The sequence below is a fragment of the Panicum virgatum genome, chromosome 5N (genome assembly GCF_016808335.1).
Source record: "Panicum virgatum strain AP13 chromosome 5N, P.virgatum_v5, whole genome shotgun sequence".
NCBI lineage: Eukaryota > Viridiplantae > Streptophyta > Magnoliopsida > Poales > Poaceae > Panicum > Panicum virgatum.
The window spans coordinates 26,628,969-26,656,413 of record NC_053149.1 but is presented as its reverse complement, the minus strand read 5'-3'; the positions used below and the strand labels follow the sequence as shown (position 1 = coordinate 26,656,413).

At 50.0% G+C, this 27,445-nt stretch overlaps 1 protein-coding gene and 1 long non-coding RNA gene across 4 annotated transcripts; both read right to left on the bottom strand.

The window, feature by feature from the left end:
* Positions 1-544: 544 nt before the first annotated feature.
* Positions 545-27,009, bottom strand: LOC120672505 (bifunctional 3-dehydroquinate dehydratase/shikimate dehydrogenase, chloroplastic-like). Of its 3 annotated transcripts, none has more exons than XR_005674159.1 (11): positions 26,636-26,956; positions 24,472-24,577; positions 23,491-23,709; positions 19,050-19,396; positions 18,440-18,503; positions 18,248-18,353; positions 18,032-18,172; positions 10,705-10,853; positions 1,643-1,808; positions 1,452-1,561; positions 545-898 (listed from the first exon to the last, which is right to left on the bottom strand). XR_005674159.1 is itself a non-coding variant. In XM_039952931.1 (11 exons), exons 1-10 carry the CDS (start codon positions 26,821-26,823, stop codon positions 1,518-1,520), a joined length of 1,530 nt encoding a protein of 509 aa, XP_039808865.1. In that variant the 5' UTR covers positions 26,824-27,009; the 3' UTR covers positions 551-898; positions 1,515-1,517. The 3 variants fall into 3 exon arrangements, 2 of the variants coding, with proteins under 2 accessions (XP_039808865.1, XP_039808866.1); XM_039952931.1 differs by having other exon boundaries at positions 551-898; positions 1,515-1,561; positions 26,636-27,009; XM_039952932.1 differs by lacking the exons at positions 545-898; positions 1,452-1,561; positions 1,643-1,808 and adding an exon at positions 1,863-2,063 and having other exon boundaries at positions 26,636-26,994.
* LOC120672506 lies at positions 25,037-26,621 on the bottom strand. Its single transcript, XR_005674160.1, has 2 exons — positions 25,747-26,621; positions 25,037-25,637 (listed from the first exon to the last, which is right to left on the bottom strand). It is a non-coding gene; the product is annotated as an uncharacterized LOC120672506 (long non-coding RNA).
* Positions 27,010-27,445: the final 436 nt, after the last annotated feature.

Below are 27,445 nucleotides of genomic sequence, written 5' to 3'. Positions count from 1 at the left end.
GGGTTTTTCACAAAAGTGTGATTAGTTTTGCTAATGGTGGGGGGATTTAAGTACTAAATGAATCTACCTCTAAAGAGAGCCCTTGGATGAGGATCTTTTGACTTTGATTGGAGTTTCCAAAGTTTGCAAAAAAAGATTGGTTTCCATAGAATACGGTGCCAAATAAGAAAAAATCAATTTTACTCCTCTCGCCAATTCACTGTCTGCTTAACCCTGAGCAAAATTTATGTTCAATTTACTCCACCCGAACAATTCCAGTTGGTCCAATAATCTACCTCCTAATGATATTTCTCCTTTTTTTTCCTCCATTGACAAATTCATGATATATTTTTGTAGTACAGGGCATCATATTATAAGTCACGTTGCAAAATTTGACATTAAAATTCTACTTGTACATGGGAAAATAAAAATTTCACGTTGCAAATTTTTGTAGATTTGACCAATTGAAATAGTTTCGGGAAGTAAATTGAACCTAAATTTTGTCCATGAGGTTAAGTGGAAAAAGTGGATTGGAGGGGAATAATTTTCCAACAAAATATGCAGGTCAATATAACCACTAGCGATGCCAAACTGAGCAAGCAAGTCACCAGTTGTAGCTCTTACATGATCAGCATGGAACCAACTGAACCATTGCTTGATGCATATTTTATTCCTTGGTCATCATAATGTAGGTTCTAAAATGACGCTTTATTCTCGCAATTCCTCTGCAAACAAGAATGAACACTATATATCATGTCAATGTAATCTTCCATGTGCAGACAAGTCTCTGAAATTTAACAATACAACAGCAAAGTCTTCCATGAGTGCAAAACCGGGCAGTTATCTCAAAACATTTTATCACTGAGCCCTGAAAAAATCTTTGGGCAAATATTTATCACAGCCGTTTTTTGCCATTAACCTGAAAAATGTAAAGAATTGTCACGTCCAACATTAGTCGACTTGTTTAGTTTTATAGAATCAAGTACTGAATTTAAAACACAAGAACATGATATTATGGAAGTATTTTTCGGAAGCTACCATTAATCTTGCTCATGTCATTTTACCAAGGCAAACTAGATATGCGTACAGAAATTTACAAGGTTCCTATTGAAGTGGAAAGTCACAACACACAAATTTGTAGCACATTGAACGCAAGGGAGGGGGGAGGGAGGGGGAGAGACTAAGTGGTATTGGTACATTGTAACTCTGTTTTAGTTGAGCGGGTGTCATGTTCAATGTATGCATGGTATACATGACTACTTGTGATACGGAATGTAACTTTTTCTTCGAGGAGAACAATGTACTAACAGAATGCAATTAAATAGACCGTGTGTCATGTTCAATCTATGCATGGTATACTTGACTACTTGTGATATTGAATGTAACTTTTTCTTCATGGAGAACAATGTACTAACAGAATGCAATTAAATAGGCCCTGTTTCTGGAATCACACATTGGTATCTGTATCTTACATGTTAAGTATTTAAACTTCAATGATTGCAAGATTGAAATGAAATGATAATACTTAAAGGAACCTTCTAGGTGTATTTCGCTGCTATTTCGCGCATTAGGCTTTCAGGAGCTGCAGAGATAAAAGGTAGTCAGAGATAGTAAAATTTGGCATATAAAGGATTAAGGACAATAGCTTAGAAGAACATGACACCTTCTATACCACCAGTGAAATGTTCAAATTGACCCATGGCTTGTCTAATAAACATTTCCACACCACTAACAACTTTAACTCCACATTCTTCTGCTTCACGTAGAAGCCGAGTAACCTTTGGGGCATATACAGCATCAAATACCACATCGTAGAAACTCAATGCTTTCTGCAAATTTAGAAGGACTGATCAGACATACTTTGGCATCACATAGGTGTACCAAGGTTTATGTGAAAGTTGGAGTACGAGAGGGGGAAAAATGGACGTCTTTAATTTTCGCAAGACCAATAGAATTATAGCTGCATGTAACACAAACTCAGACCTTCAAATAAACAACATGTTGTTCTGATCAGTTGCGGCACCTGCTCTATTGATACATTAGCAATTTTTCTTCACATATGTGCTCGGAAAAAATTCCTTCAGCTGAATTCAAATAATCTCTGAGTTATTGACCATATGATAAGAGACAGCAGTTTAGGTTTGCAACATTATGTTTCTTTAGTTGGCTAGCCTAGCCTTGCTAATGGAGGAGGCAATTTGACTCTCAAAAACAAAAAGGAAACTTAGGGTGGGCAAGTTGAGGTCAGGGAACCAAAGATACTTCTTGATTACTCTCTAGTAACAAATGAGTGGACTTTTTGAGTTCTGTGTAGACAACCATTTCAATCATAAGGTATAAATTACTTTTGTTGGAGTATATTGAGCCCATGTGTATAGAGGCCCATCTAAAGGCCCATGTGTACGTGTTATATATACCCACCCTTCTAGGGTTGGAGGAATATAGGCCACTATTCTCTCCATTATGGTATCATTAGCCTAGGTTAATCTCCTCTCCTCCCTCCTCACAGCCCCGCCGCCGCCGCCACCATGGCTGGCAGGCGGCCGGCGTCGCCTCCCTCCCCTCCCTCTCTTCCTTCCCCTACCTCTCCTCCTCCCCTGCTCTGCAGCCCGCCGGCGCGAGGACCTCCCCCTCCCCTGCTCCGCAGCCCGCCGGCGCGTGGACCTCCCCCTCCCCTGCTCCGCAGCCCGCCGGCGCCTGGGCCGCTCCGCCGCCCTACGCCGCCGTCGTGGGTGCTGCAGGGCGCGGATCCGCCGCGGGAGCCCCTATCCCGGCCACCGCAGTGCGCGGATCCGCCGCGGGAGCGCCCGTCCCGGCCGCCACGGGGCCCGGATCTGCTGCGGCCGCCCTGGTGGCGCTGCCCCAGCTCGATCTGGCCGCCGCCGTCGCTGATGGCGCCGCTAGAGAGGCTGCTGGCGGACCGCAGGGGCCACTGCAGCCGCCCGGACATGGCCTGCTGCCAGTGCAGGGCCCCCTGCCGGCTGCTGCCAGCACTGCCCTGCAGCAGGCGCCTGCTGCTGGAGGGGGTGGCGCAGCCACGGGCGCGGGAGCCGAACCCGCTGCCCAGCACGCTCTGCTGCAGGCTACGACACCCGATCCAGCCGCCGCTGCTGCCGCCGTCGCCGCCTACCGCACCGCGGTCGCTGCCGGCAAGCAGCCCGCCAATGCCGCCGATCCCGCGTGGTCCGGCCTCGGGATGGCACCCGCGGATGCGCCGCTCGCCGCCGCCGCTCTCCGAGAGCAGCAGGCCGACGCCGCTCTCGCCGCGGCCCTCCTCGCCGCCAAGTCGGAGGCTTCGGCAGCCCAGGAGCGGGTCCGCATGGCAGCCCTCGCCTGGGAGCGCGAGCGTGCCACGGCCGACGCCCTCGCTCTCCGGGTCGCCGAGGCGAAGCGCTTCCTCCGCGTCTCCTCCGGCCAGCCCGTCGACCCCGAGCACGGCGCCTCGTCTTCCCACCAGGCCCCGCTCGCTGGATCTGGAGCCCGGTACGACCCGACCGACCCCATGGTCGCCCAGCTCCACCTCCAGGCCGCCGGCGTCCAGAACATCAGGGCCCTGGTCTCCGTCCTCCTCGACCCCACGTCCTCTTCCTACGGCCGCTGGAGGGACCAGGTCCTCCTCACCCTTCGCCGCTACGCCCTCGACGACCACGTCCTCGTCGACTCGCCGATCGAGACACGAGATGTGACGTGGCTGCGCCTCGACAGCGTCGCTCTGTCCTGGATCTTCGAGACCATCTCCCTAGATCTTCAGGACCTCGTCAGGACCCACGGCGGCACCGCGCGGCAGGCCTTGGTGGCGCTCGAAGGGCAGTTCCTCGGCAACGCCGAGTATCGCGCCCTCCAGCTTGACGCCACCTTTCGCACCTTCGTGCAGGGGGACCTCTCCGTCGGTGAGTACTGCCGGCGGATGAAGAGCATGGCCGATGCTCTTCACGACCTCGGGGATCCAGTGTCCGATCGGGTCTTGGTGCTCAATGTCCTACGGGGACTGAGCAGCACCTATGACCACCTGAAGGGCTGGATCGCCCGCCAGAGGCCCTTCCCCACCTTCCTGCAGGTCCGGGACGACCTCGCCCTCGAGATCACCAGGGGTCTCGCGCCCGGATCGTCCTCGCCCACCCCCGCCGCGCTCGTTGCTACTCCACCGGCCTCCTCCACTGCTCCTGCCACCTCCCTCCTTGGTGCTACACCCGCCGGGCAGACCGGAGGAGGGGGGGGCCATGGACGTCGCCGACGACGGGGTGGTGGTGGTGGCACTGGTGGCCCTGCTTCTGGGAACACCAGTACCGGTGGGGGCCGTCGGGGCGGCGCGCCGACACCGGCTCCGGCTCCCGCTCCCGCCCCTACTGCTGGAGGTACGCCCTGGCCATCCTTCAGCAACCCATGGTCAGGGCGCATCTCGATGTGGCCGTTCCAGGGTCCGGGAGGGGGGCCTCGTCCTCAACTCCAGCCGGCGGCCATGTTCACTGATGCTGCTCCACTCTTCGCGCCTTCCTGGACCCCGCCCGCTCAGCCCAGCCAGCAGCCGACCTGGCCTGGGGGGTGGGACCAGGCCGCTCTGGCGCAGTCCTTCAGCACCATGGGACTGACGCCGCCGACCAGCACCGAGTGGATCGCCGACTCGGGCGCCTCGTTCCACACCACTCCCGATGCTGGTATCCTCTCTTCTGTCCGACCCCCACACCCCTCTTGTCCTTCTATCATGGTTGGTGATGGGTCTTGCCTTCCTGTCACCGCCGTGGGTTCTGCTCCTCGTCTTCCTCATGTTCTTGTTGCTCCTCAAATGGTTCACAACCTTCTTTCTATTCGCCAGTTTACTGCTGACAACTCTTGTTCTATCGAATTTGACTCTTCTGCTCTTACTGTGAAGGATTCGGCTTCCCGGCGTCCACTTCTCCGATGTGACAGCCCGGGGCCCTTTACACTCTTCGGCTTCCTGCTTCCGCTGGCTCGCCTTCGGCTTCTTCGTCTTCTGCTTTTGCCGTGACGCCTTCTTCCACCACCTGGCACCGCCGGCTTGGTCACCCCGGCCGCGACGTTTTGGCTCAGCTCCGCCGTAGTACCGATGTTCCATGTACTAGGGCTCCTGCTGAGCACCTCTGTCATGCGTGCCAGTTAGGTCGTCATGTTAGACTTCCGTTTTCTTTTTCTTCTTCGCATGCTGCGCATGCTTTTGATCTCATTCACTGTGACCTGTGGACATCTCCTGTACTCAGCATGTCTGGCTATAAATATTATCTGGTCATTGTTGATGATTTTTCTCATTACTCTTGGACTTTCCCTTTGCGCGCTAAGTCTGAGACCTTCCCCACCCTCCTCCACTTCTTTGCCTGGGTGTCCACTCAGTTCGGCCTCACCGTTAAGGCCGTCCAGTGTGACAACGGGCGGGAGTTCGATAACTCCACCTCCCGGTCTTTCTTCCTGTCTCGGGGTGTTCAGCTGCGCTTGTCTTGTCCGTATACCTCTCCTCAGAACGGCAAGGCTGAGCGGATGATTCGCACGACGAACGACGTCGTGCGCACCCTTCTGATCCAGGCTTCTCTCCCCCCACGCTTCTGGGCTGAGAGCCTCCACACCGCCAATTACCTGCTCAACCGCCTTCCGTCCACTGCTTCTCCTGCTCCCACTCCACACCACGCTCTTTTCGGTACCCCTCCTCGCTACGACCACCTTCGGGTCTTCGGGTGTGCGTGTTACCCTAACACCTCCGCCACCGCTTCTCACAAGCTGGCGCCCCGCTCGACTCGTTGTGTGTTTCTTGGGTACTCCCCTGACCACAAGGGGTACCGATGCTTTGACCTCACCTCTCGCCGCGTTCTGATCTCCCGACACGTCGTCTTCGACGAGTCGGATTTCCCCTACTCCACCTCCTCCACACCTTTTGATCCTGAGCTCGCGTCTCTGTTTCCGACTGACCCGGTGGTTCAGCCACCGTTACCTGTCTGTCCTTTTCCTGCAGGTTTTCCCGGCGCACCGGCACCACTTCCGGTGATCCCTGCTGCGCCGAGCACGGCCCCGGTGCCCGCGGTCGCGCCACGCGCGGCCCCCGGACCTCCGGTCGTGCCGCGCACGGACCCGGTGTCTCCCGCTGCGCCACACGCGGCCCGGTGCCTTCCAATGCACCTGAGCGGTACGCTCAGCCGGTGCAGGTGTACCGGCGTCGCTCGGCGCCGAACCCGGCGCCACAGCGGTACGCTGAGCCGGTGCAGGTGTACCAGCGTCGCTCGGCACCGACGCCGCCTCCTGCTACGGAGGCTTCTGCGACGCCGACACCGGAGCCGTCGCCGCCGCCGCCAGCTCCGGCTCCCTCTCGAGCCGAGCCGGAGGTGTACCACCCGCCGGTCCTCCATCGGGATCCTCGGCATATCCATCCCATGGTGACTCGACGGATGGCGTCCCAGGCCGCGACTCTCTCCGCCACCAAGGGAGAGCCGCGGGTCTCTCCGGTACCCAACTCTGTCCGCGATGCCTTAGCGGATCCTCACTGGCGTCGCGCGATGGAAGAGGAGTACGCGGCTCTTCTTGCCAACCAGACGTGGGACCTCGTGCCGCGTCCGTCTGGTTGCAATGTGTGTAGGATCAAGAACACCGACTAGAGGGGGGGTGAATAGGCGGTTTAAAATCTAAAAGCAATAACACTAGAGAAATTTAATTAGTAACAAAGGAAAGCCCTATGTCATGCTATTACTATCTCTAGATGGGTTTGCAACCTAGGGTGACAAGTCACAAATCAAGCTCTAGTAAAGTAAATTGCTCAAAGTAAGAACAAGTATTAAAGAGAGCAACAGAAGTAACCAAGCTTGACACAAGAAATTATCCCGTGGTGTCGATGACTTGCCGGTCACCCCTAATCCATGTTGAGGTGGATTCCAAGAATCAACCGCTCCTCTATCAAGAACCTCTTGATCTTGAGCCGGCTTGAATCAAGGAACCGCTCCACACCTCGATTCCACTAGAGTTGCTCTTCACCACTCCGGTGAGGTGAGCACAAAACCTCTCACAACCGAAATCGGGGCTCCTCAACAATCTCCTTGGAGGAGCTCCACGAAATCCACTTCTCCAAGCCGTCTAGGGAGCGGCAACTCCCAAGAGTAACAAGTTGATGACGCTTGCTTGAAGTATCCCTAATGCCACAAAGCTCAAACTCTTGATGCAATACACTAGGAAGCTCTCACACTCTCAAAAATGCAATCTCTAAGCAAGTGTGTGTGAGAGAGGGATGCCTTAGCTCTAATGTGTCAAGAATGCTATCCAAATGGCCAAGAGACCCACCCAATGCCCGGGCATTGGGTATATAGACATCCCTCCAAAAACTAGCCGTTACACTCTTTTCTGTGAAGTCGCGGACCATCCGCGGTTCAAAAACCGGACTGTCCGCCGTTATAAACCAGTGAGTCAGAGTGCATTTAATGTGTGTCAGAACTAGCCGTTAACCCCTGGCGGACCGTCCGCGCCCTAGTGGCGGACCGTCCGCAGTTAAGAGTTCCAACCCACCAGAGACTAACGTCTCTGGAACAACTTTGAGATTAGCCTGCGGACCGTCCGCGCCTCAGGAGCGGACTGTCCGCAGTTTAACTTTTCAGCCCAAACCAGAGAGACACCCTTTCTGGTACAAATATGAAATACAGTGGCGGACCATCCGCCCACCTGGGCCGGACTGTCCGCCAGCCCACCAGAGCCTATGCAAGCTCTCTGGAACGGTCGCGGACTGTCCGCCCATCTGGGCCGGACTGTCCGCCAGCCCACCAGAGCCTCTGCAAGCTCTCTGGAACGGGCGCGGACTGTCCGCCCCTCAGGCGCGGACTGTCCGCCGTTACTCAGTCAGCTCTCGAACTTAGTCTATTTCAAATCTTTTCAAAACGCCGTTAGCCCTCATGTATGCAACTAGACATTTTGAGCAAAATGGCACTAAAGACCCGTCAAGCATGAGTACACAACCCCTCTTGATAGTACGGCTATCTATCCAACAAATCCGATCACTTTTCATCCACTAAACGCCTTGTGACCGGTAAAACGCAAAAGCCCTAGTTTATACCTTTGCCTTGAGTCCGAGCTTTGCTTATCACCTCCAAAACTCCATACGTTCTCAACCAAATCTCTTTCACTTGTGGATCAACCTATACTCATTATCTCAAATGAATTCGTTAATCCACAAACCGTTGTCATTAATTACCAAAACTCGAATTAGGAGCCTAGATGCTTTCAATGTGGTGACTGGCAAGTGGATCTGGACGCATAAGCGTCGGGCTGACGGCACACTGGAGCGCTACAAGGCTCGCTGGGTTCTTCGGGGGTTCACTCAGCGGCCTGGTGTGGACTATGATGAGACCTTCAGCCCGGTCGTGAAGCCCGCTACGTTGCGCACGGTCCTCTCGCTTGCGCTCTCGCGCACTTGGCCTGTGCACCAGCTGGACGTGAAGAATGCGTTTCTTCACGACACCTTGTCAGAGACTGTCTACTGCTCTCAGCCAGCGGGATTTGTGGACTCGAGTCGTCCGGATATGGTCTGCCGGCTCAACAAGTCTCTCTATGGACTGAAGCAGGCTCCTCGGGCTTGGTACTCTCGGTTCGCCACGTTCTTGATGACACTGGGATTCACCGAGGCCAAGTCTGACACGTCTCTCTTCATCTACCGCCGTGGGGATGAGACTGCCTATCTGCTGCTATATGTCGACGACATTTTGCTCACAGCTTCCAGTCAGCAGTTGCTTCAGAGTGTCATCTCCTCTCTGCAGCGGGAGTTTGCTATGAAGGATCTCGGTCAGCTCCACCACTTCTTGGGCGTCACTGTTGAGCCTCGCCCGTCTGGTCTTCTCCTTCACCAGCGGCAGTACGCCCTCGATATTCTGGAGCGGGCTGGGATGACTGATTGCAAGCCCTGCTCCACTCCTGTCGACACTCAGGCGAAGCTGTCTGCTGATTTGGGTGCTCCGGTGGATGATCCTACTGCCTACCGGAGTCTGGCCGGCGCTTTGCAGTACCTCACCTTCACCAGGCCGGATCTCACCTACGCTGTTCAGCAGGTCTGTCTCCATATGCATGATCCCCGGGAGTCACACCTTGCTGCGCTGAAGCGTCTCCTCCGGTACGTCCGTGGCACTGTGGACCTCGGCCTGGTACTTCACCGCTCGTCCTCTGCTGAGCTGGTGGTCTACACCGACGCTGACTGGGCTGGCTGCCCGGACACTCGTCGCTCCACCTCCGGCTACGCCGTCTTCCTGGGCGGGAACCTGGTCTCCTGGTCGTCCAAACGGCAGCCGGTTGTCTCCCGCTCCAGTGCCGAGGCGGAGTACCGGGCTGTCGCTAACGGAGTGGCAGAGGCGTCCTGGCTACGACAGCTCTTGGCGGAGCTCCACAGCCCGCTCGCCAAGAGCACGCTCGTCTACTGCGACAACGTCAGCGCCGTGTATCTCTCCACCAACCCCGTCCAGCATCAGCGGACGAAGCACGTGGAGATCGACCTACACTTCGTGCGCGACAGAGTCGCCATCGGCGATGTTCGGGTCCTCCATGTCCCGACTACCTCCCAGTTTGCTGACATCTTCACCAAGGGGCTACCCTCGTCGACCTTCTCGGAGTTTCGAACCAGCCTCAACGTAGCCGGTGGCTAGTTGTGGCTGCGGGGGGGTATTAGCCCTTGTGTGCTCCAGTCTTGAACACCGCTGCGTCGGCTGTTCAGACTGCGGGGGGTGTTAGCTTTCTTGTTGTCCAGTCTTGAACACCGCTGCGCCGGTAGTTCAGACTGCGGGGGGGTGTTGGAGTATATTGAGCCCATATGTATAGAGGCCCATCTAAAGGCCCATGTGTAGGTGTTATATATACCCACCCTTCTAGGGTTATGTGTTGGTTTGGACGTTTGAAGATGTTACTGAATATATTTGTCTCGAGAAAGTAGTTTTTTTTAAAAAAAAGGCATATTTATGCAATGTTTTATTAATATATCATGACAAAAAATACTAGTTGAAGTACAGTTTTGAAGATGGCGACACCATGTCCATGTCCAATTACTTGTGACTCCAGGCAGTACCCATATTGAAAGGCAAGGATAAACATGAGGACAAGGCATTCCTTTATTTGTTGCAAGAACAAGACACGTAGTTAGTTTTTAACTGTGTAAGGCTCATGTGGTTATCACTAAAATCAAATCAATTTTGCTTCTCCCTTTAAGTGTAATACTGCTTTGAAGGATATAGGGCTGCAGAAGTTTGTTGTCTAGAGAATCTAAAGTAGGCAGTACATGGATAAGTTATAAATGGACATCTCTCTCTTTTTCAAAATACTGACAGGTGCTAGAGGCACTGAAGTCCGGTGCATCTCTAGAGGCTTAGCCTGGATCCCCTAGACCTAACAGCTTTCAGACAACTTTTTGTAGAAGATGCTACAATTAAATACAGATAGCAATAATATGACTAAATAGAAGGTTCCACAAATGGTGCCCAAAAATTATGACCTGTACTATCATAAGCTACTCATGTACTCTTGATGAAACACGAACATCATTGTTATTCATGTATTTAGAGTTCCAACTCACTCCAAACAGAAATTTTGACACTAAAATGGATGGCTATTTTTATTTATTCTTTCAAGACAAACAAGGACAAGAGAAACAACAGATTTCTATGATCAAGAGATAGAAAAAAAAATGCACTCCAATTGTGTGCGAGTGTTTGTGAGGTAGAGGGAGAGGGAGAGAGAGAGAGAGAAAAAGGAAGTTTGGGGGGGCACCTTTGGAATAGGAGTCCCATCAATATTTGGCTGCATCCCCAATGATGTTGCATTGGCAAGGATCATCCCATCTTCAGGCCTGAAAGTTTCCAGGTCTGCTAACCTCAGGGCCTGACCGCCAATTGCATTGGCAAGACTTACTGCCTTTTCTGGAAACACGAAAATAAATCACATTACTTAAGGATCTAAAATATACCATCATTTGTCTAAACATGCATGTAAATCCAGCATGAATCAACAACTGAAAGGGAAAAAATACAATCAACTTAAAACAGCAGCAGTGCAGGTTGCCAATGCAGAAAGCATTGCACAAGCAAAATAATCTCAATAGAATAAAATGATTTTCTTAGTGCAGCGTTGACAACGGGATGCCTGTATAAGTCATATAACTATGCCACCAGAGCAAGGCAGTCAAATTCATTATTTAATGAGCACATGTTTGGGGCCACAAGCATAGTAGTGGATGGTCAGGGTCTGAAAAGGCCTCAATCTATCAGCATTTTAGGCGCATGGTCAATTTGGAATCACCATATTCACTGCATGTTTGATGGAATTCTTCCTAACCTGGGAGTGATGTTACTTGTTAGAGAGTAGTTGCACTTTCTGGAGTTCAGCTGGGGCTCGAGGTATATCTCATCTCCTTGTGTCAGTGCCAAACAACAGCTGGGACTCTGGTTGAGATCGGGTTTTGTATGTATTAAAAGGCAAGTTTGTAAGCTTACTGTATGGTCAGAGTGTGTGGTGGCTGTATGGGTTCTAAACCCTTTTTTCTTAATGTAATGATCGCAGTCGCAGCTCTCCTGCATGTTCGAGAAAATAAATTAACAATATATGCAACAGAAATTCAAACAACCAACTAAGAGAATCTAATAGTAATATGCATAATCTGAAAGCTGAATCTGAAGTAAATTTACAAATTTCATCTTTAACATAGGGTAATACTGATGGCCGTCTGGGGTTTCATTTTCATGAGATAGGGTGCCATGTCGTTAATTTTTTTGTAAGGCAAAGGACTAATGAAGAGAGAAAGAGAAAGGGTTTCATCCAGATGAAACTACCTCGGCACCATTTCTAATTCAAATATGCTCTTGCTTATATTTATATTGCCTATGAAACAACAAAAAATGAAACAATGCAACATAAGGACTATTTCAATCATCAATCAAATGCTCTCTTCCACATGTGGCACTCATGGAAACACCACACCGATATGAAATCTTCATTGGGATTGGACTTAGAGGCTTAGGGCCCCCATTTGGCAGGGTTCTAGATTCTCCAAGAAACATTTCGGATTTAGTTTGTCACTGCAAACAATTCTCTGGTGAAACAGAATAACTCTGAAACCATTTCGCTTGTAGACTGGGTCTGATTCTTCACAGTAGCAGTAGGCAGTAGCAGTGACCAATGTACCTTGTCTGTACATATAATCCTAAGTATGGCTGGTGAGTTATATATCGACCTAGATTTTTTTCTGCATTTAAAAACTTGCTGGAATATGCTTCTGTGTAGCCTGAAGGTGTGTGCCTAGCAATTTTATGATGAGAAGAGAGAAGACCATACCAAGCCCACCTCTTAAGTTATACATAGTGTAGTGGTAAGCTTCCCAGTTGAGAAAGACACCAACCAGGGTTCAAATCCAGGTGGCAACACAAAAAACCCCTCTCTGGCAACCTGAAAAATAGTGGCAAGACGCCGGCCTATGGCACCTGTGGTTGGTTTGGGCTCTCCTACCCGGGAGGTAGTTGCAGTGGTTGCTAACCTTACGGTGCGGCTCTACAAGGGTTTTTCTCGGCCGGCTTGGCTGAGATTTCTTAGTGCAGTGCCGTGTGTGTACAGGTTGTGTATTTGGGCCGGCCTCTGGCCGTGGGATGTAGCTGCGCTGGCCTCCTTGGGGATAGTAGATGGATTTGGGTTAGGCAAGGAACTCCTGATTGGTATTACTTCTATAAACTAAACCATAGGACTTCCTTGCCTATATATGTACACGAGCTTTGCCTCTCCATAATCAATCTATTATCTTCCGAGCCATATAGAGAAGAAGCATGCGACCACGACGGGAAGTGTGAACAAAGAAGGTGGGGTCATGATCACTAGGATTAAAGCCAGCATTAGTGACAACTGACAACAGAGAAGTCCCAACAAGCCTACTTGAGGTCGTAAAGAGAACAATGCAACAAGCAAAACATGCCATCAGGGACAGAGTACCAAAGAGGTGGATGCATGTAGACCCCCTCACTCAATTCTCCATTAAGGTATTCTTAACATCGATCTGGAAGATGGACCATTGTTGAACAAAAGCAACAACAAGAAGAGTCCGGATAGTGGTCATGTGGAAACAGAGGAATGCTTTGGTTTTATTATAGCTTGCTGGAATATATGGAAACAGAGGAATGCTTTGATATTTGAGGGCATCAGGCCATCCATCAACTCATGGACCTTCCACTTCGTTGAGGAGGCCAAGTTACAATCTCAGACTAAAAGATAACAGTAGAGAGGACTTCCTGAATTGGGTCAATTATGTAAAGTAGGTTCCATGTGTAGCATCTGAAGTTTCTTTTTTTATATGGGGATCATGCCATCCCCATGCTTTGTACAGTTTTTTTTTACTTATTTTTATTAATATATTACCACAGTGGAGTCTCGCCCGCTGTACAGTTCAAAAAAAAAAAAAAGAAGTAAGCTCTAGGTTCCCGATATCAATTTAGAAGCTAAGTCTGGTCTAACGAGGCTAGCTCGATAGTTTAGAAGCGTTTCAGGTGTCTTATCTCGCTCGTTCTCCAAACGACTTACCTCTCTAAGGCATAGTCTCCTGTGTCAGAAGGTCGTTGCTTGACCATTTATCCTATCTATTTATCTGGCTTACCCCCACTAAATTAGTCAGTAAGTTAGTCGGTTGATATAACTAGTAAAGGTTGTCATTCAATTCTCGATACTCTTTAATCATAGTGCTTCCCTAAGGATATTTAGGGTACCCTGGAATACACCAAGGTGAAGTGCTGATTCTGTGCGCTTGCAGAATACCCATTTGTATTGAGCATAAGAGATACCAACAGAGGTGCTGGTGGAGTACCAAAAGCCTGAGCAGTGATGATAGAGGTAGGGAAGTAACAGCATTGAGATGACAGAACAGTGTGAGGGCTTTCTGCTCTGAAGCAAAAATTGAGCAAGCAACACCGAAGCCAATGGACTCACCACAGCGAACCTTCTTGTCGCGCTGCTTCTTGCGACAAACAGCGTTAGTGTGGCAAGCCTTGCCACAGTAGCCACACTGGATGTCAAAGGCAGGAATAGCCCCCGCCATTGAGGACAACGGTAGCAGTTGCTAATGAGGGGCGATGAGCAGGAGAGCTCATGCTGCCAAATCAGAGGACTACGCAATCCTATTCATGTCTCTTGCCCGAAGAAGAGACGACTCAGCACGCAGCTCCGGCATTGCCTCATCTAGGGACGGGCAAGGCCGACGAGTCAGGAGCTGGGTCCAGACAACCGCAAACTCGGGACAGAGGCGGGAGATGAACTCATGTAGGTGTAGAGTCTCCCGCTGGCTCCAGTGTTGATCGCAGCACTTACAAGTGCCACCAACATAGAACTCTGCACCGATGATTTCCAGATGATGCCAGACGGCGAACAGCTGGCGGTGGAACTCCTCCATCTATAGTCATGCTGGCGGAGCGACTGGGCCTTCTCGACCACCGTGAGGTACAACGCCGCGTTACGTATCTTGTAATTGCGGCGGAGGTGAGCCCCCATCAAGTGAAATGGAGAAGCCACTAGAGACATGGAGATGTCAACCTCCATGCTTCCAAGCAAGATGGCCTTGGAACAAGCCTCCTCACGCAGCCAGGTCACTTGTATGTCAAGATCTAACCGATATGTCTCCATCTTAGCCTCAAACACCTTTAGGAAAGGCTTCTTGACTGTGTTGGTTGCATCTAGCTTTTAGGAAAGGCTTCTTGACTGTGTTGGTTGCATCTAGCGTTTAGGTGGGTGGAGTGGGAAGAGAGGAAGTTGCGAACAAGTCCGCTAACCTATGAGGTAACACCATAGTTGTTGCCCGCCCATGTGGGCCTCCATGTGAAAAGCAAAATTGCCCCCAATTGGTGCGATTGAACACAACTGGAAACCAAGGGACAACTATAGAATCCGGCAGGCCAAGAGAAGCTATGACAGCAGCAGGGCTATGTCTCTCTTTCTTTCCTTTTTTTTGGAGAGGAGAAGAGTGCTATGAGGCCATAGCGGACGACAGGGGCTCGAACACAAGCGAGCGGCTGCAAGTCATGGAGGCACACACAGGGCCAGCATGCGGAGCAGCATGGCAGGGCAAGACATGGGCTGCGTGACACACGAGGGCAAGAGCGCACACAAAAGAAGGGCGGGGAAGGGAGAAAGAGGTGGTGGCGCTAGCTTCACTAGCTAGCGATGATGGCTCACGGGGACCTATTGACAGCTCACCGGCGACAGCGGGGTGGGAAACCCTAGGTTCTAATACCGTATTAGAAATGAGCAACCCAGATCCATCACCATGCCCAAAGGATAGATATGAAGATTGTTGGTGTATATTGAGCCCATGTATAGATGCCCGTCTAGAGGCCCATGTATAGGAACTATATATCCCACCCTTCTAGGGTTTGGAGGAATACAAGCCATTATTCTCTCTTATTCTCTCTCTTACATGGTATCAGCCTAGCATGGCCGCCGCCGCCGCCTCCATGGCCGGCCGGCCGCTGGCGCCGCCCCTCCCTTCCCTCTCCTCCTTCCCTCCCCTCTCTTCCTTTCCCTCTGCTCTGGGCACGAGCTCCCGTGCTCTGGGCGCGGGCTCCTCCCCTGCTGTGGGCGCCGCCGCCGCCTGGACCAGGCTTGCCGCTGCCGCCCTGGTTGCCCTGCCCGATTCCTCTGCCTCCGCCGCCCTCCCTGGGCATGGCGCGGGCGCCACGGGATCCGCCGCCGCAGGGGATGCCGCCGCTGCCGCCCTTGCCGCTGCCCTTGCCGCCGTCCACAGGCCGAGCGCGGGCGCGGGCGTCGCCCCTGTACCAGGCGCGGGCCCTGCCCCCGACGGCCCCCTGCAGCCGGTCCTGCCGGGCGCCGCTGGCGCTGTCGCCGTGGGCGCAGCCGCCGCGGCTCCTCCCCTGGCGCCGGCCGCTGCTCTGCTCCCCGCCCTAGCGCCGCCCGCTACTCCTCTAACGCCGGTTGCTGGCTCTGTCCTAGGCGCGGGAGCCGCGCCCTCCTCTGCTACTGCTTAGGCGTGGTCCCAGGGGGCCGCCGCCGCCGCCACCGCCGCGGCCCCTGGCGCGCCCAATGCGCCCGTCCTAGCCCAGCTGGCCGTGGCCGCGGACGTGGGGTGCGCGGCAGTGGGCACGGGCCCGGCTCCTGCGCACGCGTGGCCCGCCGCCGCCCCGGCCTGGCGCGCCCCTGCCGGCGCAGGCGCTGCAGCCCCCGCGGCCCATGCTGCCATTGCTGGCGTCGTCCCTGCTGCTATCGCCCATCCTCCTGCGCCGAGCACGTGGAGCCCTCCCGAGGCCGCGGCCGCCGCAGCCGGCTCTGGCGCACCACCTGCGACCCATGCCCCTGCGCCCGGGATGCCCACGCCCACGGCGCCCATGGCCGCGCGGCACCTATGCCCGCGCCCGCGACGCCCGTGGCCGCGCCCATGTCGCCCGTGGCCGCGCCCGCGACGCCTCTGCCTGCGCCCGCATGGCCTGGGTTCGGTATGACCCCCGCGGATGCGCCGTTCGCCGCCGCCGCTTTCCGCGGACACAAGACCGGAGGCCGCGGGCGTAGTCGGCGGGGTGGACGTCGTGGTGGTGGTGCTGAAGTGTCTCCTCCGCTACGTCCGTGGCACTGTGGACCTCGGCCTGGTTCTTCACTGCTCGTCCTCTGCTAAGCTGGTTGTCTACACCAACGCTGACTGGGCTGGCTGTCCGGACACTCGTTGATCCACTTCCGGCTACGCCGTCTTCCTCGGCGGCAACCTGGTCTCCTGGTCGTCCAAGCGGCAGCCGGTTGTCTCCCGCTCCAGTGCCGAGGCGGAGTACCGTGCTGTCGCTAACGGTGTGGCGGAGGCGTACTGGCTACGACAGCTCTTGGCGGAGCTCCACAGCCCGCTCGCCAAGAGCACGCTCGTCTACTGCGACAACGTCAGCGCCGTGTATCTCTCCACCAACCCCGTCCAGCATCAGCGGATGAAGCACGTGGAGATTGACTTGCACTTCGTGCGCGACAGGGTCGCAATCGGCGATGTTCGGGTACTCCATGTCCCGACCACCTCCCAGTTTGCTGACATCTTCACCAAGGGACTACCCTCCTCGACCTTCTCGGAGTTTCGCTCCAGCCTCAACATAGCAGGTGGCTAGTTGTGGCTGCGGGGGGTATTTGCCCTTTGTACTTTCTTCTTGTCCAGCCTTGAACACCGCTGCGTCGGTAGCTCAGACTGCGTGGGGGGTGTTAGCTTTCTTGTTGTCCAGTCTTGAACACCGCTGCGCCGGTAGTTCAGACTGCAGAGGGTGTTGGTGTATATTGAGCCTATGCATAGAGACCCGTCTAGAGGCCCATGTATAGGAACTATATATCCCACCCTTCTAGGGTTTGGAGGAATACAAGCCATTATTCTCTCCTATTCTCTCTCTTACAAAGATGTACAAAGTGCAGATAGCACCCTACACTAGTGAGTAATTACACAATGTATATACATCTAACAGACTAACACTAACAACCTGATAAATAACAAAGATCTAATGATAAATGCTGTCAGCTGATGTTGTGCGATATCTTCTCACATGCATGTGCTGTTGTTGGCACATGACTGATGTCATTGCCCATTAGCATTGCTGGGCCAGTACTGCTCCACTTGCCATAACAATCACGGTGTAAAAACAAGAAACAAATCTATTGTTTTTGTCTGCAGGTGCTGCTGCACCCAATCGTTTTGCACAGATTCTGCTGTTTCTGGCTACCTAAATGCTAAGAAACAATTTATGACAAAACAATATTACTATGTAGATGAGGACAAAACCAAATGTTTGAGGACATGAGAGAAAACAAGATCTTGGCATAAAAATAGAAAAAAAAATCTAGACCCTCGCAATGATATTCATTTATTACAAATGACAATTCACAACCTCATGATGCATGAGCAAAATGAAATGGAAAATTATATCTTCCCAAAACATATGCATCTTTTTTGTAAGTTTAGGGGCATAATGCATGTAGTTATGTTTCATCAATATAAATTGTGCCCATGCTGGTCTAGATTGAGGATGGATTACAGGATAGCAAATGTGTAGAAGCTAAATAATATAAACACCATGTATTATAGAAATAGAGATCTTACCATACGTACGATTTGCTACAACTACCCTTGCACCCTTCTCCTTTGCCCCATAAGCAATTGCCTTACCAGCACCTCCAGCACCTACAACAACAATAAGCCTACCAGCCAACGGTGAGATGACAGCATCCTTGGACCCTGGACCTGTGAAAACATAAAGCGTCTGATATTTTTTCCATGGCACGCAACTGTGATAAAAGAGCAGGTAATTGTTGCAACCTCCAATGCCATCCTCAATAGCAGATATTGCTCCAATGTAGTCTGTATTGTACCCCACTAATTTGCCATCAGGTCTTCTAACTATAGTGTTAATTGCTCCTATTGACTGCATATTTAACGCACAAAAATAGCATTCAAACAAATCAAGAATTGTACGAATAAGAATTTCAAGATTGTACTACATTCAGTTACCTTAGCAACTGGATCATGTTCATTGCAGCACTGTACAGCATCCACTTTGAAAGGAAGAGAGCAACTGCAAAATAAAATCATATAGAGTGAACTAAGGAAATTTTGCTTTCAAAAATAGATCAATAAACAAGATGAAAATGACTCGTAGCAGATTGATAACAGAACAGACAGTTTTTGCTCCTCCATGGACCAGTCATGTTAATTAAGCCTTAAAGTAATGTCTATTTTGGTTCACTCCTTAATAATATTCTGAGCTATTTTGCTAAATCATACAAGTGTATTATGTGTGTCAGAAAAATCTGAACTTGAAATAGAAAGGGAAAAGGATAGCAACAGTTTACAGAAGAAACATATAGCTTGCTGCAATCATGCAAACTGATGAGATTGGAATATTATGATTCCAGTTTAAAGAGACATTTTCACATCAGGTAATGGATCCTTCAAATATGCGTTTGTGATCTATGAGCTACTGCTAATGAAATGATCATCCAGGTGGGCCTCAGATCCACTTAAATCTAGTCCATCCAAATTATTGTTTCCACTTGAAGTGATCTACCGATCGTAAAAAATTTAATACAAATCTGACAGTTTTGCAGTACCAGATTAGTACCTAAATCCTGAAAAGTCTGGAGATGAATATGTCTCAAGAAAACTAGCAAGATTATCTCCAAGAAGTGGAAGATAAACAGCATTATATCCAACATATTGAAGACATTTATTGTGCAGAATTGGGCTCTTGCTCTGCTTTACTGGGTTGGCTATAAGACCAAGAACCTTTGTATCAGGTCCTATGCACCTTATATTGTAAACATCCAGTAATTCTTCAACTGTTGGTTGTCCAGGCGCTGATGTTTTTGCAGAATTTAGTATGCCAAATGTAAGATATCCACCAAACTTTGGTGCTAACACCCGTGACATTAAACCTCTTTCACTCATTACGAGTCCAATCATAGGCACCTGCCATTATCTATTGGTCAGTCAAATGGAAGTTGATCCAATATGCCATGACAAAGAATAATTCTAATAATAGAAGCAAAAGTCAGATGAATGTGAAATATGCATACTACCTTTAGAATCACGTGCAGTCTTCCTATGTACAATACAAATGAATAAGCTAGCAGAAGAGCCCAACTTAAACCAACTGCTAAACTGTTACCAAACAAGTCCAGGAAAACAAAAAAATTGAAAATAAAAAAGTCTAATAAGAAAGACACATACAAGACCTATCAAACAATGTTTGAGAACAAGGTTCATTTTAAAATTAGAATTGCAAGAATCATGGCTGAGGACTCAGACCTGAACTTTGACTTGGTGCATACAAGAAATAATTCAAAATCAACACCTTGTACACATTTTTAGAATACGATTAAGACCTATCATGCAGAAGCTGTCCAACTAATGGACTTGCATTGGCCAGTACTTAGCTGCAGAAAACAATAGCAGAGGCATTTCAACTCAATCCGAGCAACATTGGCATCAACAATTGGACACCCCAAAACAGATTATGGAGTACAACAATTGAGTATTAATTCATAGCTACTATAATTCTGACATTTTCAGAACAAAGCAGGGCAGTACAAGGCGAATACAAATTGCGTACAATGCATATTTGGTTTCCTTTGCACCAAGGCATACAATTCTGATTTATTTCGTATCCAAGTTGGGCAGGACATTTAAAGTAACAAAAGAGATGGAGTTCAAGGTCTACAATACACACCAACATCTATGAGCAGGACCAACTTAGGCATTCCAGAGTCCAGACAGGGCCCAAGCACACAAAATACTGAATTTAGCAAAACGATGGGAATGATTAAGACCGTATTGAATGTAGTTTACCACCTTAAAGTAGGAATCATGAAAGAAAAGCATCTTAGCAGAGCATGTCTGTGCTTCTGTTTATGTGGATAGTAAACAAACTGCTTCACTATTCTGACTACTCTGGTGCATGACTGCATGTGACCATATACCAGAGTAGTAGTTGATAAAACCTAGTCCTAGAGCTAGCTGTCCACGTGCATAATAGAAACAGGTGCCATGAACAATGTTCTGTATCAGGAAAATAAGTTTGTAGATTCCAGTTATAGCGAATAAAAGCCTAATAGATTGGTTGTCATAGGACTTCTCCCCAGAACGGTAAGGCTGAGCACATCATTCGTTCCATCAACAATGTTGTTCGTTCCCTTCTGTTCCAGGCATCCCTTCCGCCATCCTTCTGGGTCGAGGCGTTGCAGACAGCCACCTACCTAATGAACATTTTGCCTACCAAGACGTTGCAGTAATCAACACTGCACCTCGCCCTTTTCGGCAAGGCACCCTCCTATCACCATCTGCGCATCTTCGGTTGCAAGTGTTATCCTAACCTATCCGCCACCACCACCCATAAACTTTCCCCTCAGTCTGCCCTGTGTGTTTTCCTAGGTTATTCCGCTCATCATAAAGGACACCGCTGCTTTGATCTCTCCTCCAACAGATTGATCATCTCTCGCCATGTCGTCTTTGACGAGTCAGCCTCCCTCAGCGGCGGATTTTGAGTTTCTAGATGCTACTGACTTTGTGCCAGCACCTATCGGTGTTGTGCCAAAGTTTCCACCTGCAGGTTCCTCCTCCGCACAGCCACGTGCGGCTGCGCCTGATGCTGATCCAGCTGGTCCAGCAGCGCATGATGCGCTCCCAGCTGGCCCCTCACCCTCGGACGCGCCCTCGCATGTGCTGGACGTCGCCCTCGCATGTGCTGGACGTCACCCCCTTGCCCGCACATCCACGTGTGGCCTCAAGGGCGGGCACTCTCCCCGCACTTCCACGTGCGGCATCGGCTTCCTCGACTGGTGGCGCGCACAGCCCCTTGCCGGCCTCCCTTGCACCTCTCCGACAACACAACAGAGCGGTTCCCCGTCGGGCTTCACACCGCTGCCCCAGCAGCCAGCCCCCGCTACCTGGGCACCCCCGGAGCACGCCATCACAAAGGTCTACACGCGCCAACCCCGCCCGGCTGCGGCATCGACCCCGGACGTGGCACTTCGGCGCCCTCAGCCAGTGCTACCCCCGCACCTCTGCCAAAGGGTGTTGTTGTCCCTCCTATGGCCAACCAGCACACGATGACCACGCGGGAGTCTAGCTTCCGCGTTCCGTCGACGTACCACGTCGCTCCGTTGTCTCCGATCCCGAAGACCTTCCATAGCGCACTTGCCGACCCCAATTGGCATGCCGCTATGGAGGAAGAACATGCTGCTCTCATGAAGAACCACACCTGGGAGCTCATTCCACGTCCTTCATAGGCTAACATGGTCACGGGCAAGTGGGTCTTCAAGCACAAGTTCACCGCCGACGGGTCTCTCAAGCGGTACAAGGCGCGTTGGGTTCTTCGTGGCTTCGCCCAACGGCCTGCTTCACTCAGCGGCCTGGAGTGGACTTCGGTGAGACTTTCAGCTTTGTTGTGAAGCCGGCAACCATGCGGACAGTGCTCTCTCTGGCTCTCTCTCATCAGTGGCCTATTCACCAGCTTGATGTGAAGAATGTTTTTCTTCACGACACCTTACAGTAGACAGTCTATTGTATGCAGCCATCTTGTTTCGAGGATTCTGCCCACCCAGAGTTTGTTTGTCGTCTCAACAAATCTCTATATGGGTTGAAGCAGGCTCCACGTGCTTGGTACAGTCGATTTGCTACACACCTACTCTCGGATTTGTTGAAGCCAAGTCAGACACATCACTCTGCCTATCAGCGCGGCACGGACACAGCTTATCTGCTCCTATATGTTGATGATATTGTCCTCACAGCTTCATCACCTGTTTTTCTTTGGCGGATTATTTGGCCCTCCAACAGGAATTTTCCATGAAGGACCTCGGTGAACTACATCACTTTCTAGGTATGCAAGTTCAGCGGTGTGGCCAAGGCCTTCTTCTCTCCCAGCGGCAGTTCATGCTAGATATTCCAGCGTGCTAAGATGATAGAGTGCAAGTCGTGTTCTACTCCCGTCGACACAAATCCGAAGGTTGCTGCTGATGAAGGTGCGCTAGTGGCTAATGCCTCGGATTATCGCAGTCTTGCTGGTGCCTTACAGTATCCGACATTCACTCGGCCAGATATTGCCTATGATGTCCAGCTGGTCTGCCTTCACATGCATGATCCACGGGAACCTCATTTGCTGGCTCTGAAGCGCATCATGCGCTATCTCCAAGTCACTCTTGATCTGGGTCTCTTGCTGCAACCTTCCGCCTCTACGGATCTTGTTGTCTACACTGATGCTGATTGGGCTAGTTGTCCAGATACACGCAAGTCCACCTCGGGCTATGCTGTATATCTGGGGGACAACCTCATATCTCGGTCTTCCAAGCGTCAGACGACTGTCTCGAGGTCCAGAGCGGAGGCTGAATATCGCGCAGTGGCAAATGGAGTTGCCGAGGCTACTTGGTTGTGCCAGCTTCTTCAGAAGTTTCGCGCCCCTCTTAGTCGCGCAACGCTGGTTATTATTGTGACAATATCAGCACTATCTACATGACTTCCAACCCTGTTCAGCATTATCTCACGAAACACATTGAGATTAATCTTCACTTCGTCCGGGAGCGGGTTGCAGTTGGTGTTCTTCGAGTTCTTCATGTACCGACTTCGTCAAGACGCGGATATATTCACCAAAGGGCTGCCTTCTTCTTTGTTCATAAGTTCAGGTCCAGTCTGAACGTGTGCAGTTGGCTGACGATCAGACTGCGGGGGCATGTTGGCTGACGATCAGACTGCGGGGGCATGTTAGACAGTATTTGTAGCTAGCCTAGTTGGGCCTATGTGATACACTAGCCTTGAGTCTTGTGCAGGATTAGTCTGAGTTAATAGGCCAGGTCTAGTGTTCACACTATGACCCCTTGGCTATAGCTTAGTGTTCACACTTTGACCCCTTGGCTCTATAGCCAATAAATCTGTAATATCCTGCTGTAATTCTTAACTTACTAGCAATACATTCACTTACAGAATGCACACAATAGATACAGAGATGCACAACACTACACAAACTAATGGGAGGAAAAACTGGAATGCATTTCAGTCGGGAAAACACTTACTTGGCAGTGAACCATCACTTGGAACATTCGTGATACATCGACAATATCCTTAGCAGCTGTTGCAACTTTCACTATGTCAGCTCCAACTGCTTGTATTCTTGCCACAAGATTTGCAAGCTCCTCACAAGATGGAGTATATTCATAATTATGTGAAGAAACAATAAGTTTACATTTCTCTGGCTTATTGCCAGAAATAAAGCTCATGAATTTGTCAGCGACCTGCAAACAAATAAGTTTGTCACAATAGTAGCTATATTATCTACTGATATACAAGCAATGAAAAACATCAGGCAGAACATTCACAAATCGAGGTATCGGAGAGTGAATGTTTAATGCAAATCGCTCCTATAGTCTTGAACATTACCAAACTGAATTCACTAGTCATGCTCGTTTGCAGCCTACCCCAACCCTGCCTACTATCCACAGGCAAGCCATTGTCCAGCAACACCTTCGTGGTTTGGAAACTCCAAAACTCTGACTCTAACACTAACTTGTCATCCCCGAGACCAAAAGCTGCCCATTATCCATAATCATTGAAGGTAAGGTGTTAACATCAGCAGTAACTTCTGTGTACTGGGTAATATGTTAACATGAGCACCGTTCACACCGATTTCCCTTTTTTCAGTTTCTCTTGCTACATATTATCTTACCTTTTAATATTTCTTATTCTGACCAAAACAAAATGACTAAAAGGCATAGCTAAAGCATATCAAAACAATTGAAAATGGATTTAAAGTAAATGAAATAGTTTGTCTGCTAGGGAAATGTATTCATAGTGTATGACAAGTGCATATTTGACACTCCTATTGGGAACACCGAATTTGTCATCTCTGGTAGTACATAATTACTATTCCACAAATGCCAAGAACAGTCATGGGATGTTATACATGTAATTTTGTACCTGCTTGCATAGTTTCAAGTTTCTCTTTTGTCCAGGCAGTTCAAAAGGCATAACAGATTTGATTGTAGAATCAAACGAACCTTCAATTCAATATCAACATAGTCTACACCTAGTTCCATTGCTAAACGTAGTGTGTCGAATCTTGTAGTTTCATCACCTTCATATTGGCCTCCTTCCCAGGTAGGTCTGTGAACAGAGGAGTACATCATTTACGCAAGGTAAAATGGTGTTTTCTGCTATAAAGAAATTATACATAATATAACTAGCGACTGTAAAGAAATGATAGTTTTATCAGGCTTCAACAAAGAGATGTTCTTCAATAGCTGCTCAACAAGTATTTTGAGCATAAAATTCAAAAGATTAAGATAAGAAAATGAAGGAAGCATAGAATTCACAGAAATTTTTCTGCTAGGACCATTTCTTTCCTTACACTATGGTGACTATATAACCAGATTCATTTATCTAATCCTAGAAACATACACGAGCTACCTCACCATTATGACTGATTGTATGTTAACAGTGCTGTGCATGCCCAGCAATGATTATGAATGTAGGAAGGTTTTTCCTTGCCTCAACAACAATATCTACCTCTAGAAATAATTAATTAAATTTCAAGGACAGTTAGCTATGTCATTATTTTGATTGATTCCTTCAATAAGTATGGTGCTCACAGTTTAATGTAAATTGATTAACAAACCATAAATTTCCCATGTTTGCATTTTAACTTTTTTTTAAAAAAAAACAAGCAAACTGAATGGAATCAACTGCCAACACTCCTGTAATGTAGTGGGAAGCTTCCCAGTTGAGGAAGACACCAACCAGGGTTCAAGTCCTGGTGGCAAAAAAAAAATCGCTGGCAACCCAAAAAATAGTGGCAAGGTGCCAGCCTGTGGCATCTGTGGTTGGTTTGGGCCCTCCTACCAGGGGGTAGTTGCAGTGGTTGCTAACACACAGGGTTCAGGGGTTTCCTCGGCCAGCTTGGCTGAGGTTTTCTTCTTGCAAGAATATTATTTGCCACATGTAACCATCTGCTTAGCATTTACAACAATTGTTTAAATTTAGGAATGCAAAAAAACTGGAACGATACAAGCAACATAATAAGGCAAAGGGCTCTGGACATGATGGGCAATAATGTTGCAGTAGATAATTGACAGTATGACACTCCTCTTCACATCAACTAAAGCTGTTGGAGGCTTGGCTGTGTGTGCTGACACCTCAGGGTTGAAGTTTACCATTCCTTATGTCACTATGAGCAATGAGTGGAGATTAGCATCTGTCTTGCATCGATACAAAGCAATTCAGATTTTTGAAGTATTGGTAAAGTTATTCCTAGGTCACACGTCAATGTACGCAACTTTCTTCATCTGTTTTATGATGGCTTTAGCTTTTCAACCCATGGTCATGTAATATACAGCCATGTGCCAACACAATCTTTGAGCATGACATTTTCCGTCAATACAATGAGGACCTGTGAGTAGTAGTAATGTCAAATCTTAAACAGTATCATGTGGAACAATGATTCATGTAGAATGCTTGGCAACTTGTGTTAATGGTGAGAAACAGAAGCATAGCAGGGATTTTGAAGCTTTACATAACAATATTTTTATATCGTTTGGTCAGTAGACTGTGAATTCAACAGCTCAATTGTGCGCAAAACAAGAATCAACAAGTAGACAATGTGACACCCAACTTCTTCGTAATCGTGTGTACTCCAGAACAGCAACCCTCTTTCTGAGTGATGATATTTAAGCTCCTGTTTGGCGAGAAAGGAAGCAAGTGCCGAAACAAGGCCAAATGTGCAAATTGGCAGTTAAGGGGGTCCAATTATGCGCAACATCCTCAAGGATACACATACCAGAAAATTTAAGGACTTCAGGGGCTTATATTCAAAATACCCACTGTCACAAAGGGGCAGCTCTTGTATTTATATTTCATCCCACCCGTTCCCTTCGATCCGTCAAAACAGCGTCGCAAGCAAGCTAATCTTAAGCGGTGACAGACGTAATGCGATTGGCTAATGAGTAATAATGACTCGACGGTGACGTGCAACGATACAAACGAAGCGGCGTGCCGTGCCGAGTCGAAAGCTAGAACCTCGCGGGCACGGGCACGCCCAGATGGATCCCCGCACGAGTAACCGCGCACGCGCTCCGGATATCCTGAAGTGGCGGTGGAATCTATGGAATGAATCGAACCCAAGCGCGGAAGCCATGGCCGGAGGGGGGAGTGGGCGGGCGAACGAACCGGTAGGTGACGAGGACCGGGAGTGGGCAGCCGCGGAGCAGTTGCGGAAGGTGCTCGCGCGGGCGGAACCCCTGGATGAAATCGAGTCGGATCTCGACGAGGTCGCTGCCCGCGGCCGCGGCGGCCGCCGCGTCGGCCACCATCTCCTCCACCGTCCGCGCTACCAGCGGCACGCACACCAGCGTCATTTCCGATCCTGGGCCCTGCTACCGGCTGGCTCCCGCTCGCGGTGTTCGTGGATGCGGATGCGGGCAATCGGCAATGGCCACCGCCGGGGACTGGGGTTGGTGGTCTACTGGCGGGGGTGGGTGGGGACTGTGAAGGCTGGAGATGGGGAGGCTGGCCTGGCCGCCTGGGTTGGTGGCGGACGCAGGTCAGCAAGGGTGGCTGGGTGGGCCGAGGGGGTTTGGTGGAAAGTTGAATTTTGCCGTTAGGACCGGGGCTGGACGAACTTGCCGGCTCACTCGGCTCGGCACTAATTTTTTTTTTAATTATACTTAGTAAGAGCATCTCCAGCAGATCGCTCATCCCCCACTACCAAAACATCTTCTCTCTCCATTTCCAATAGTTATTTTTGTGTTTTTGGAGATCACCCCCACAGCAGACTACCAAAATCTAATCTCTAATATCACCACAAACATATGGCCCCATATGTCAGAGATTTTACTCATTTTTTTTCTCTTGACTCACCTTATCCTCTTCCTCTTTCTCTTCTATCTTGGGACCAGACGACCCCCACGCGGCGATGACCAGACGACCCCGCGCGAGGCGAGAGGCGGCGCAGCGCAGAGCCGTGAGGCGCGCGTGGTC